The following is a 14,260-nucleotide window of genomic DNA, read 5'->3' as shown; positions in this document are numbered from 1 at the left end:
CAGACACGGCCAATCAGCTCTGTGGATAACTGTAGTCCACTGACTTCCGGTTTCTACTGCAGCGGTCATACCAGTTTCCTGTTTGTTGTTGCGCACTATTGACAATGGCATATTTTTCGCGATGTCTGCAAGATTAACCATGGATGAATGTCAACGACATGCACAGAATTATCGGCAAACTTTCACCTGCACCTACCAGTAAACGGGTGAAAAATTTCAAGTTGTACATATCAAATTAGGTCTACAATTATGAGGATGAGCGGACGGATGGACGGACGGACGGAATTGTGGACGTAACTTGTACAACTTGAAACTTTTCACCCGTTTGCTGGTAGGTGCAGATGAAAGTTTGCCGACAATTCTGTGCATTTCTTTGACATTTATCCATGGTAAATCTTGCAGGCATCACGAAAAATATGCCATTGTCAATAGCACGCAACAACAAACAAGAAACTGGTATGACCGCTGCAGTAGAAACCGGAAGTCAGTGGACTACAGTTATGCACAGAGTCGATTGTGTCTGTTGGGACGCCCGACCAAGCCGGAAGTAACACAGGGATTCGAACGGCGATCCTCCTGTTGGTAGGCAATGGAATACACCGCTATGCTACCCGATGATAGATTTGAGGATAAAACCGTCAATATGAGTTTTGTCTTATTTTCATATGACGGATGGTTTGATATATGTTTTCTGGACTGAAATCTTGACGGGTGCAATGGATGTGTGTGTGTGTGCAAGTCCATGAATACTGGGATGGCATCCAGTGCTTTACCAGTGCCCCCATCCATATTAGTGGTTGTGTCAGGAAGGGCATCTGATGTAAAATTTTGCCAAATCAGGATGCAGATTGACAAGACTATACCGGATCGGTCAAGGCCCAGGTTAACAACGGCCACCATTGGTGCTGTGCCCTCACAGGGTACCGATGGAAATATAAAGTCCACTGTGGTGACTCCTGAGAAACATGGAATAAGCCGGAAGAAAATTAAAATTCGGTCGTTAAAATTATGTGACAACTTGTGTGCAACGCACAAAACAGTCTGGCGCCGGCTGTTGATTACAAGTTGTAATACTGATGGCAGTGCTTATGGATGAATGGTAGGTAGTGGGCCTACATGATCACTGTTCTGTAATCGGTCTTTCAGACTTGGGCCGTTTCCAAGGGCAACGCATTGCCGGGCACCATCTTCCAAGGACCAGAGGCATTGTTTACATTTGCATAAACTCTACCTAGCTGACGTTAACCGTACGGATCATTAATCGTTCATATCATAGCGAGCTAAAATCGATCATAGCTAACTCAAATCATATCCAAGTACAACGTTAGCCAACGTTATCATCGTCCATCTAACGCAGTTATACAATCAGTTTAACAGCTCTGTGCCTGTGAGACAGTAAAATAACATTAGCCACGTAATGTTAGCTACATAACGTTAGCTAACATTATGTGTGTGTTAGAGAAAGGAAAGCTTACCTCTGTGAAAATGCAAAGAACACACTAACATTGCTGCCGAAATGTATTTGAACGTGACCAATTTGCGTCTCGCTGCTGCAACCCAGGCCATCCTGCGCCTCTTGGTTTAGTCCTCTATGTTCTTTCCTTTGTTTCTCTTCCAAGAAGGGGAAGAAAAAAGCGTAACCCATTCTCTCGTGACGCCGGGCGCCGTCTTCCAAGGATCAGAGGCATTGTGACATCACGACCGAAAGACCAATTGGTGGAAGTAAATATCCAGAAAGGGGGTTTGTGTATGGATGGAGAGTTGGATTTTATGAGAGACTACAGATGATTAATTTTTGTTACAAATTCACAGTGAAAGGTTTCTGAAAAGTATCTCATGACAAAATTAATATTAACGGGGTGTCCAGGTAACATAGCGGTCTATTCCATTGCCTACCAACACGGGGATCCCGGTTCGAATCCCCGTGCTGCCTCCGGCTTGGTCGGGCGTCCCTACAGACCCAATTGGCCGTGTCTGTGGGTGGGAAGCCGGATGTGGATATGTGTCCTGGTCGCTGCACTAGCACCTCATCTGATCGGTTGGGGCGTCTGTTCAGGGGGGAGGGGGAACTGGGGAGGAATGACACACCTGGTTTGCGCATTGACAGTTGTAAGGACTCTCCGAATGGGATTTCAGTTACTTAACTGGCAGCTTTCATGTCTCTATCAGACAGTGTGCCGCAGCTCCACGGAGATGGTTCCGCCTCTTATAAAACATTAGTTCTGTCCAAGAAAAAATGCCAAGTTCTGTCCAAGAAAAAAAGAAGATTGTGGGTGGTGTAGTTGAGATGTCATGCATCAGTCCACGCTGGCCACCCCTCCAATCTTTGCCTGTGAGTTGCAAGTCCCGATTTTTGCGACTTAAGTCTGACTCAGGTCCAAGTCTCAAGGCTACAGCTCTGACCAATAGCCTTCAGCATCTACAACAAATCCCTCGATCTCTCTTTGAGGTCACTGAGACGACAGAGGTCACAATAGGGTCACATTGGGAGATGTTCTCTAATGCCTGTAGCCCGTATGTCAGTGCTTGAAAATTATGTGTGTCGTGGCAATTATTTAATTCCACTCTGACAATAAATGAGGAGCAAGACAAAAATCTCTTACAGTCTTGTCGCACTTTAATATGCTCATGAACAGACGCACAAGCCTAGACATTTAAGTGCCTGCCGATCAGTACAGTACAGTCTCTCTTATAGGGCAGTTATCTGTTCTTCTTCCCCTTATCTCATGTCTTCCAGCTCACATTCCACCAAGGCCGTTTCTCCAATTAGTTTGGACAGACTTTATACACTCGGTGAGCGTCTCATACATTCCTCTGATATCAGCTAACTTAACAATAATAATAATAATAGTAATAATAATAACAATAACTTTTATTTGTATAGCCTTAGGCCTTTATTTGTTCACATGGACAAGTTGAAACACTACCTTTGTTCTGTTACACATGAACTTTAAGCATCTATCTAAGCAGTGTAAAATAAAGTTAAACATGTTACATGGTCAGATATTGAAAAAAAAGGTACAATAAGGAGCTCAAAATGAGTGGAAGCCATCCTTAAAATTTCAAAACCTCATACTAAGAGGCAATTAATGTCATTTTTAGGGATGACAGGCCACTGCAGAGAGTGGATATGTGACTACTATCCATCCCTGGAGGCTCCACTATTATCTATTACGCATGGCCATGGGCTAAAACCAACTGACAGTGGGACATAGACAGAGGCTGCTGACGCAACTCTCACTAAACTAAAACAGACTATGACTACCACGGCTAGTTTAGAACTGCCTGACCCAGACAGACCATTCACACAGACTGTGGGCGGAGAAGATGGTTTTATGATGTCTGTGATGATAAAATAGAGAGAGACAGAGAAAAAAAAATGACTAAGTGCACATATGCAAATAACATGCCAGTCTGAGGATGGACGTCCTTATCTGCCTAAGTGTTTGTTTCCTTTTTTATTTAAAATTGGCACATGGGAAGGACCATGTGGCAAAAACGGGGGATGGTGGACGCAGTAAACAAACACTGGTTTACAAGAAGCTTCACAAATCATCCCCAAAATTTTTGTTCAAAATGTTTAATTTGTTTGAAAAAAAAGGCCACAAGCGGGCAAATCACACAAGCCTCGAGCCACCCTCCCTCTGACCACCTATTTGATCACCTAAAGATGGATTTCATTGAACTAACACCATGTGAGAGAAATAAATATTGTCTTATGATTGTTGATATGTTTTCTAAGAGGGTTGAAGTTTTCCCTACAGGAAAAGCAGAAGCCTCCACAGTAGCAAAGGTGCTGGTAAGAGAGATTATTCCCAGATGGGAAATACCATGGAAGATCAGCAGTGATAATGGAACTCATTTTGTAAATAGTGTTATTATAAACAACTTTCAACATGTTTGGGTATTAATCTGAGGCAGCATTGTGCCTATCATCCACAGAGTAGTAGAGCAATTGAGAGAGAAAATTGGACAATTAAAAAAAACCCTGCTCAGATGTTGTGATGAGGCACGACTCACATGGATAAAAGCACTACCATTAGAGCTGATGTCCATGAGAGCAAGAAGGAGGGCTGCAACAGGTCTGTTGAGGTATGTGACTGCAATTTCAAAGGAGCCATTACATGTTTTAGACAAAGATCATGATGAACCTTTAGCTTCTTTTACAGTCATAATCTTCCCCTGTAAATAACACTCAGCCTGCATCTACTTCACCTGGATCTCCCCTGCTTTTTCCACTAAGGTTGTCGTTTGTTACTTATAGTAGGGGTACTAAATTGTGAATGGTGTTTCCCGATCATTCATTGCTATCTTAAGAATCTAAAAAAATGTGCCCAGAAGTCCAGTGTTAGTTGTTGTATAGATGCTTTTATTAAATTCAAAAGTTCAAGCTGAGTCAGCTGATAGAGTGAGACAACAGCCTTAAGACTATATGTCTGTGACAAGAAATCCCTTTTTTAAAGGATATTAAACATTGTTGTTTTTTTGTTATTTCACTCAGAGTCTAATGATTAGTAATATGCTTGGTCCACTGTTGAGACAGGAATAGACCATCGGTCATTTGACGTGCTAGAGCAGCTTCTAACGTAGTGTACAGAGGTGGAGTTGGCTCTGCTCCATCAGCCTGACATCTATCAGACTGACTAAATTGCAAATTCTTCTTCTTTAGATGCAGTAAAAGCGGTGAAGTGGTTGGTGGGACAGTGACATTACGCACAATGTGCGGCTGCAGTGTTTCCTCCACGCCTGCTAGGTGTCGCTCAACTGCAGACGGCTCTCTGTCTTTGTCCGCATAGTTCCTCTTTACATATTGTTGGGCGTGTGTTACGAAAGATCCGATTTAAATAACAGTTGTGTGCGCGTAAACTCGCGTTTGCGGGAGTAGGGTTAGAATGTCATTGTATTTTGCGTAAGGAGTGACTCCCAACTTCATCAAAGCTGACATAATGGTCAATCTTGGCCTGACTAAAGTGGACGATGCTCTGGCGGCAAAACATCCGGTTGGTATTTTAATGTCTTTATTTCCCAGAGACCTGTGTTAAAAACAATGGGGGACATGTCGACGGGTTTGGCCTGAAACGCGGAACGTTACGGAGCGAAAGTGCTGCAAACACTTGACAGCGTTTGGGTTTTGAGTTGTGCCTGTGATTCACAGTCAGTGAGGTTTTGACGGTTGTGTTTTTCCTCAGGGTTTAGAGAGATATGCTGCTTGTCAGTCCCATGCCTTTATGAAAGGGACTGGAAGCTTTACATTAGGTAAGCTGTTTGTATTCCTTTTTATCAACCTCGCCACTTCACACCCCGGCCTCTTGGTAAAATACAATGGAAAATTAACACTTTTTAGAAGCATATTGTTCACCATGCCCACTGTTGTCACTTTTGCTTTTCTTTTTGCCAGTCACAGTTTTATAGTTTTATGGCAGTTGAGTATCAGGGTGGATTGTTCAGAGATGTCCTGTGCTGCTTCTAGGTATTGTTGGCTTATTTGTCACGCAAAGGGCTGTGCAGAAGATATTTCCTTATGCACTCCAGTGGAACCTGCTCATTTCAATTGGTAGGAAGGACTCTAAACCTTTGTCCATGAAGCCACTGACCTTATTTCAATGTCAAATGGAACAGTATTTATGTTTTCTTATCCTTTTTTTCCTGCCCTCCCCATTTCCTCTACCTTTTCCATCCCTTCTCCTTCAGTGGGTGCGTCAATTGGGAGCTATGCAATGACACGTTGGGAGACACAGAAGTGCACAGACTTGTGGCTACTATTAGAAACAGGCAAAGTCCCAGACCGATCCCCACCACAGAGTGAGTAAATGGCTGCAACTCTATTGACCCGTTTACTCGTACCTCATGTTTGAAAATTAGGAAACATGCTAAATGGTAATAATTTTGTATTTGTCATGTTTGGCAAGTCTAAACTGGGTAGGTTACCTGCAGTTATAGTCATGTCACGTGATTCCAGTCAGACTTTTCTGTGCTGGCAGGTGCCTCTGTCAAAGAGGTTATATTAAGAGTAGTCAACATGAACCCTAACCTCCTCCATTATCTTTCTATTGGTGTGTCTCAGTGCCCAAGCCAGAGGACCCAACTGGACCTAAGAAGAATAAATATGGCGACGTGATGGACTGACCATGTTTCAAAACACCAAATACATAATTGCAAGCTACGGCTACATTCTAGTCTTTGAATATAGTCATTTATTGATATTATCCCATTATCTTAAAATGTGTGTCTTATTTGAATGAATAGATTTATATTAATTATATCTCTATGAAAGTCACATCATCATGTTAATGATAAATTATGTGATGAAGTGAGAGAGAGAGAGCTTAGGTTAGATGGCACAAATTACATCCTATTTTTAAAAGCTTGTTGTTTAAGTATTTAGGAATTTCTTGTGTATTTTAATTTATTTGAATAAATGTTCAGAACAGGAGAAAAACTATTTGGGTTTCTGAATTTCAGAATTGCATCCTGCTTTTTGATTTCATAACAGCATGTAAGTTTGAACGCACAGACAAGTATTATGTCTCTGCAGAGATCAGTTTTGTTTTTTTAAGGGGAATGAAGTGCTAAGCCTGGGATCTAGTATTATGTTGATGTGTTTGTTGGCATGGCTTGCTGTAGAATTCATTTGGAGTTGTACTGGTTTGCCACTAGTGGTCAGTCTACATCACGAGATGTGTACAGCTTTTGGATTCACTGTGCTTTCACTGTGCCACAGTGTTGAGAGCAGCGAAGCAAAAAAGGAGCGACTTTGTGTGACTTGGTCTTTTAGAAGAGCTGAGTTGACTTTCAGTTGATATTTACAAATATATAATTGTGTTGTACCTTTCACACACTCCCCACAGTGTAATATTCTGTGCCATTAATGATTATTCTCTTTCTGTTTGTATGACTTTTTTATTTCATTGGATAAAATGCTGAAGTCTGATATTTTATACCAGTACAATCTGACTTCTGGCCCCCTAACCGCTGACTGTTTACTGAACTAATCTCACTCAGTTCTACGATGCTCCAATGCTCCTGCATTAGCGGCCATACATCATGTCTGTATTTAAATCACTTGTGAATCTGTAAAGTTTCTTAAAAGATGCATAAGATCTTAAAATTGATAGGATGGGAAATGTTGAAGGAAACGCTGATTGATTGGCATAGTGTTGCTCTTAAAGATGTTGTGATTAAAATAAGAAAAAATGTCAGGGGAGACTTGAGTGGGGTGAGAAAGATAAAAATTATGTTAGAACCACTTCTTACTCTAAAAGCCTCAGCCAATGTGTGTGTATATGTGTGCCGGGGGGGGGGGTAGAGTTGGGGGCTTGTTAAAACCTACATACAGCTATTTTTCAAATAATGGAACTGAGCGTTGTTATTTTACAACTGTTTGTGTTGTGGGTTAATCTAGGGGTGTTGCAATAGCTTGACTTTCATGGTAGTTGTAATCTAATTGTACTGTTGTAAATATACACTGATCAGCCAAAACATTAAAACCACTGATAGGTGAAGTGAATAAGTTATTATCTCGTTACAGTGGCACCTGTCAAGGGGTGAGATATATTGGGCAGCAAGGGAACAGTCAGTTCATGAAGTTGATGTGTTGGAAGCAGGAAAAAATGGGCAAGCGTAAGGATCTGAGCGATTTTGACAAGGGCCAAATTGTGATGGCTAAACGACTGGGTCAGAGCATCTCCAAAACAGCAGGTCTTGTGGGGTGTTCCCAGTATGCAGTGTTCAGTACCTACCAAAAGTAGTCCAAGGAAGGACAACTGGTGATCCGGCGACAGGGTCATGGAACCCATGGCTCATTGATGTGCGTGGGGAGTGAAGGCTAGCCTGTCTGGTCCGATCCCACAGAAGAGCTGCTGTCGCTCAAATTGCTGAAAGAAAAAGTTAATGCTGGCTATGATAGACAGGTGTCAGAACACATAGTGCAGCTCAGCTTGCTGTGTATGGGGCTGCGTAGCTGCAGACCGGTCAGTACCCGTCATGACCCCTGTTCACCGCCGAAAGCTCCTACAGTGGGCATCAGAACTGGACCATGGAGCAGTGGAAGAAGGTTGGCTGGTCTGATAAATCATGTTTTCTTTTACATCTTGTGTGTGTGTGTGCGTCATTTACCTCGTGAAGAAATGGCACCAGGATGCACTATGGGAAGAAGGCAAGGCCGGCAGAGGCAGTGTGATGCTCCGGGCAATGTCCTGCTGGGAAACCTTGGGTCCTGGCATTTATGTGGATGTTACGTTGGCACATATCACCTACCTAAACATCATTGCAGACCAGGTACACCCCTTCATGGCAACTGCATTCCCTGATGACTGTGGCCTCAGGTGGTTTTAATGTTTTGGCTGATCGGTGTATATCATTGGTAATACTGAAGACAAGAAATTAAGGTATTGGTCTTGTAGTTGGCCAGAAAAATAAAACCTTAAGCTGGGCTGGTGGGGCTTATTTTGCCCAGAATGTAATTTTCTTCTTCTATAGACTCTGTTCGTCCTACCGTTCACACAGACACGGCACACATAACATAAAGTGGGGGTGTGAAATCTCAAACCACAACTCTTTACTAAGACTTCAGTCAAATGACTGCGTTAATTGTCATGGTGTATCATTGTATCTTTGCCTTATCATTTAGCGAATAACTGGGTATTGAGACAGCCCAAGGTCAAATCTCTTGTTTGATAGGTTCAGGCGGCACGGTGGCCCAGTGGTTAGTGCTGCCTCCTCAAAGCAAGAAGGTCCTGAGTTCGAACCCCGGGGTTGTCCAACCTTGGGGTGTCGTCCTCTGTGTGGAGTTTGCATGTTCTCCCCGTGTCTGTGGTGGGTTTTCTCTGGGTGCTTCAGTTTCCGGCCCCATCAAAACATGCATGCAGTGGGAAAAGGACTGGAGTTGGTCCCCAGGCGCAGCATGAAGGCCCACTGCCCCCAGCTACACAGAGCACAACTAGGATGGGTTCATTTGCAGTAACTGAATTTCCCCCAGGAAGCTTAATAAAGGAAGCTAACTAATCAGCCCACGCCCATAAGCTTGACACGTATGACCAAGTATCACATGATCGATTCTGTCACTGGGAGGATAGGACTAAATATCTCAAACTTCGTTTCATTATATAATGATAAATGCTACTTGTGTAAATAACTTCCCTGCTCCACAATTAACCTCTTTTCTTTCATTCACTAAAATCTGATCAAAATTTAGAAGTAACCATCATGACTGGTCAAACAAACAAATGTCAGGAGGAGTTTTGGACTGACCCAGGAGTTTTTGCATTGCGACTATAATCCCCTCATTTGCCCCTCTATGCCATGAATGACAGTAATATTCTGCTGGGGAACAGATGTGCCAACCATGTCACTCTTTGTAATCAGCTTTTCTTTTCTTAATTTGAGTGACACCTTTAGTGATGCCTGTCTTGCTAGGTTTGAGACTCAGGAACCCTATTGCTAGTTTCTGTCCTGTGTGACTCAAAATCTTCAAATACAAATGTTTTTTTTATATTTTCACTGGTTTTTCTCAACTGGTCCGAGAGGGCTTAAAGGGCACTGTTTGAGTACCGTGCATGCGTCGCACCGCATGAAACGTGTCAGTGCAATGCTTTATGTCGAGGCTGTGTGGATCTCCAACCCGGCACTTGGATTTGGCAGATTTAAGACAACCCGGGATGTAATCAACCCATTATTTGGGGGAATATAGCACCCTGCCCACAGTATGTCAAGACGTATCCCTCATATCCCATTTGGATGAGGAGGACATGCAAGGGGAGACGCCGCGAGGCTGTCTGATGCTATTTTCATGCGCAATAAGACTCCTGTTGCTCACAGGTCCGAGCCAGCTCAGCTCTCTATTTCAAGAGGGGTTTTAGTTTGTATCTTTCAGTAAGCCACAAAAATGTTAACTCATCTACAGACACAGAGAAATTACTAAAATATATATATATATATATATATATATATATATATATATATATATATATATATATATATATATATATATATATATATATGGCATCCGGGTAGCGTAGCGGCCTATTCTGTTGCCTACCAACACGGGGATCGCCGGTTCGAATCCCCGTGTTACCTCCGGATTGGTGGAAAGCCGGATGTGGGTATGTGTCCTGGTCGCTGCACTAGCACCTCCTCTGGTCGGTCGGGAGGCCTGTTCGGGGGGGAAGGGGGAACTGGGGGGAGCTGCGTGATCCTCCCACGTGCTACGTCCCCCTGGTGAAACTCCTCACTGTCAGGTGAAAAGAAGCGGTTGGCGACCCCACATGTATCGGAGGAGGCATGTGGTAGTCTGCAGCCCTCCCTGGATTAGCAGATGGGGGGTGGAGCAGCGACCGGGACGGCTCGGAAGAGCGGGGTAATTGGCCAAGTACAATTGGGGAGAAAGGGGGGGGGGATTTAAAAAAAGAGTAGATATTAGGCTCACAGGGGAGAAAATAGGGGCGTGGGTACAGCTAAGTCGCCCCTTCTCCTTGCTAGTCAAATAAACACACCACTACTGGATGGCTGCATGCATGTCCTGGTGGAGATAAAGTGTACTTCTTTAAACGACAGTGTGACATTGATGTTCAGACATTGTCACCAGAAACGTAATGTATGTGCTAAGAAACTTCCATAGTTTCTATTTCAACTATTTCAACTGTTTCTATTTTAGCTATCTCAACAACAGCAACCATTTATTGAAATGTGCTGCTAGCCGCATGACTGACTCCGCAGACAGATGTGCACAGGTGTTTTCTCTACTGTCGTTCAGTAATAGAGGGCCACTGTTGGAGGGTCATTACCCACTGCTAGAGAGGTGTCAAATGTTTATAGATATTACTTGTATGCCCCACAACACACTTTTATAAGGAGATAGTTTTTCTATTAATCTTAATAATGAATCCAAATGATTATTGCTGCACTAGTGCTGCAAAAACTGTACTCAGGCTGAAATTGAGACTAAAGTGGAGATGGCCTTGAACTACCCTGCCACCAAGATATATATATATATATATATATATATATATATATATATATATATATATATATATATATATATATATACATACATACATACATACATATACAGGAACACTAATGTCACAGTTTTGTCTGGATGAAATGAAGCAGTCAGCGTTGTCAGTACAGGCTCTCCCTCTGTTGCCAAAACACGTGCCCCCAGTGTAAATGACCTAAACCGTTCTTATTGTACAGCTGAGTTAGTTTCTCTTTCACCACTGTACAGTGAGGTGTTAACAATGTAAAATCTGTTCCGGTTCAGACTATTGAAACAATAGACTCTTTCAACGGTGGCGTAACAGCTTGAGGGAGCAAAAAAGGCCAAAGTTCAGACCCCGTGGTGAACCAACCAGACGGCCCGCTAATGCAGGTTAGGAAACTTGAGCACAAAGTGGCCGAAAGAAGAACATGTTAGGCTCTTGTGAAATAGCTGAGATATTCAACATATCGGAGGACACATTAGCTTCAGCTTCAGTCTTTTCTTCTTCATCCCTGTGTAGCCTGAACCCCCTCCCCCCACACACACACTCTCACCTCCTCCCACTGTAAATCAGCTCTGATTAAATCCCTCTGAGATTTGAAGGTTTTGAACAGGCCCCCCCCACCCCTCCATCACCGATACCCATCCGTCTCTCTCTCTCTCTCTCTCTCTCTCTCTCTCTCTCTCTCTCTCTCTCTCTCTCTCTCTCTCTCTCTCTCTCTCTCTCTCTCTCTCTCTCTCAAATTCAAATGTGCTTTTATTAGTATGACAAATATACTGCAAAGCATGTTCACATAAAGGACAATAACAGTGCACAAATACACAACATGTATACATCAACGGATGCAATAAAACAACTTACACCGGTACGTCATGGCAACAAGATCCTGTGTGAGTGGATATGTGAATTTGTCAGTCTCCGCATGTGTGTGTGTGTGTGTGTGTGTGTGAGTGTGAGAGGAGCACTAATGTCTCTCTCTCTCTCTCTCTCTCTCTCTCTCTCTCTCTCTCTCTCTCTCTCTCTCTCTCTCTCTCTCTCTGTCCGTTTGTCCGTCTGTCTCTCTCCGTCTCTCTTACTCTCTGTCTCTGTAATGCTGTTTCTCTCTCTCTGTCTCTTACTCTCTCTGTCTCTTACTCTCTGTCTGTCTCTCAAAGTCAGATTCAGATTCAAACTTTCTTTATTGGCATGACAAGCATTCTCATATTGCCAAAGCATTAATAACATGATGCAAAATACTTTATGTCATAACAAACAACACAAACAAGATAAGACAGTCGAAAACAAACAAACAAACAAACACACAAACAAACAAACAGACAGACATATTAGTGAAGTGATTCTAGTCCCTCATTGTGCCTCACTTTGTGGCAGCTGCTGCACACTTTGCTGCCACCATGAACATTGGGCTTTCTCACCTAATAAGTAGGGGACTGCCTGGGCAGAGTCACAATGTATTTGTGTTTTTGTTATTTTTGTGAATTTGGGGTGGTATTCTTTTCTTATATGTTTGTATTTGTCACGTGTGGTCATTCTTGACCACAGTGAGACACAGCCTGTCTGTCCTCTCTGGGTAGCAGGTGTGTGTGTGTGGGTCTTTCTCCATGGCCAGGCTGTGCTCGCTGAGTGTGTACATTGTCAAGGTGTTTCTCGGTGTGTTATCAGTCACTGTGGTCACATGTTCTGCTATGCTGTACTGTCTGTTTAGAGCCACATAGCACTGAAGTTTACTCGGGTTTTTGTTGTTTCAGTCCAATAGGTTTCCTAATTTGGTTTATGTTGATTGACAGGTTGGTTGGGTGGAATGTGTTGAGGAATGACGTCGCTGTCCTGAGGCTGGTTATTATGAGTGGTGTTAGAAGGGTCTCATGTTGGTCTGTTGAGCGTCAGGACCAGTTGACTGAGGGGACTCTTCTCTATGTTCATCTCTTGGCTTTTGAGGGATTTATGATGATTTATAATCTCTCTGTCTCTCTCTCCCTCTCTCACTCTGTCTGTCTAACTCTCTCTCTCTCTCTCTCTCTCTGTCTCTCTCTCTGTCTCTCTCTCTCTTACGTTCTCTCTCTGTCCCTCTTTCACTCTTACTCTGTCTCTAACTCTCTGTCTCTCTCTCTCACCCTGTCTAACTCTCTCTCTGTCTGACTGTCTGTCTCTGTCTCTCTCTTACTCTCTTTGTCTCTCTCTCTCTTACGCTCTCTCTCTGTCCCTCTTTCACTCTTACTCTGTCTCTAACTCTCTCTCTCTCTCTCTGTCTCTCTAACGCTGTTTCTCTCTCTCTCTCTCGCTCTTACTCTCTCTGTCTCTAACTCTGTCTCTGTCTGTCTGTCTGTCTCTGTCACTGTCTAGCTCTCTCTCTCTCTCTCCCTCTCTCTCTCTCTCTCTCTGTGTGTCTCTAACTCTGTCTGTCTGTCTGTCTGTCTGTCTCTGTCACTATCTAGCTCTCTCTCTCTCTCTCTCTGAGACAAATACACAATCAGAGTGAAGCAGTCCTAATAGTCTTCATCATTCACAGAATGACATCTCTAAAGAGATGGGCTAAAAAAAGAGAAGATCTGGAAAGATGTTGGCACTGTGTCAGATCACTGTAAATATGATTCAGATAAGCCGAGGACGCTGCTCTGTCGGCGTCTCTGTGGGTAGGGATGTGTGACTGCGTGCATGTCCACTTGTGCTGCAGTGTGCGTGACGGGACGAGATCCAATGAGAGGAGAGGAGAGGAGAGGAGAGGAGAGGAGCATTGTCTGACCCTATGAGTCAAGTGATGAGAAAAATCCCTGCACTTTGACGTCCAACCCCCCGTCCCGTCATATTGTATCTCTCTCCCACTCCACGTTCTCTCTTTTGTGCTCCTTTGCAATGTTAACACAGAGTATGGAAATCGAAAAACAACTCGAGTTTTCCCCACATTTAAGAATAAGCCAGAACAAATTACCCAACCGTAGTGGAAACAAAACCATCCCACGAGATCTATAAATTCCAACTATGTTATTAGGTTCTTCATTGTATCAAATCATTGGACGCCCTCCCCCCGGGGGGTAAACCGATTCCCACAAATTGATTATGACTGGTACAGAATTGATTGGTATGGGGGAGGGCGGCGGGGGGTGGAAACTGAACTTGGACTGGGATGGATGTCATGGTGTGTGGTCTCCTCCTGACCCACGAAATAGCATCAAACATAACCTAAATAAAAGTAGGCTAGTAGTCAGCGCATGCTTGTACTTGGACAAAGGGAATGGATCAGCACTAACAGTTAAACATACAATGAGTGGTTGATTTTATTA

General features: G+C 43.3%; 1 protein-coding gene across 1 annotated transcript; it reads left to right on the top strand.

Moving 5' to 3' along the window:
* The first annotated feature begins 4,852 nt into the window (after positions 1-4,852).
* Positions 4,853-8,435, top strand: tmem141 (transmembrane protein 141). Its single transcript, XM_056290932.1, has 5 exons — positions 4,853-5,000; positions 5,190-5,256; positions 5,471-5,554; positions 5,692-5,802; positions 6,065-8,435. The coding sequence occupies exons 1-5, from the start codon at positions 4,947-4,949 to the stop codon at positions 6,124-6,126; spliced, it is 378 nt and encodes a 125-aa protein (XP_056146907.1). The 5' UTR covers positions 4,853-4,946; the 3' UTR covers positions 6,127-8,435.
* Positions 8,436-14,260: the final 5,825 nt, after the last annotated feature.

This window comes from Lampris incognitus, chromosome 12 (genome assembly GCF_029633865.1).
Source record: "Lampris incognitus isolate fLamInc1 chromosome 12, fLamInc1.hap2, whole genome shotgun sequence".
Lineage (NCBI taxonomy): Eukaryota > Metazoa > Chordata > Actinopteri > Lampriformes > Lampridae > Lampris > Lampris incognitus.
Note: the sequence above shows the minus strand (reverse complement) of the source record. Positions and strands in the feature narration are given on the sequence as shown.

What these genes read in the sequence shown, in the direction of transcription:
- tmem141 (XM_056290932.1), top strand. Translation starts at nt 4,947, where the DNA reads ATGGTCAATCTTGGCCTGACTAAAGTGGACGATGCTCTGGCGGCAAAA. An exon ending in GACTGGAAGCTTTACATTAG is followed by an intron (nt 5,257 to 5,470) that starts GTAAGCTGTTTG and finishes TGCTGCTTCTAG; the next exon opens with GTATTGTTGGCTTATTTGTC. An exon ending in GAACCTGCTCATTTCAATTG is followed by an intron (nt 5,555 to 5,691) that starts GTAGGAAGGACT and finishes CTTCTCCTTCAG; the next exon opens with TGGGTGCGTCAATTGGGAGC.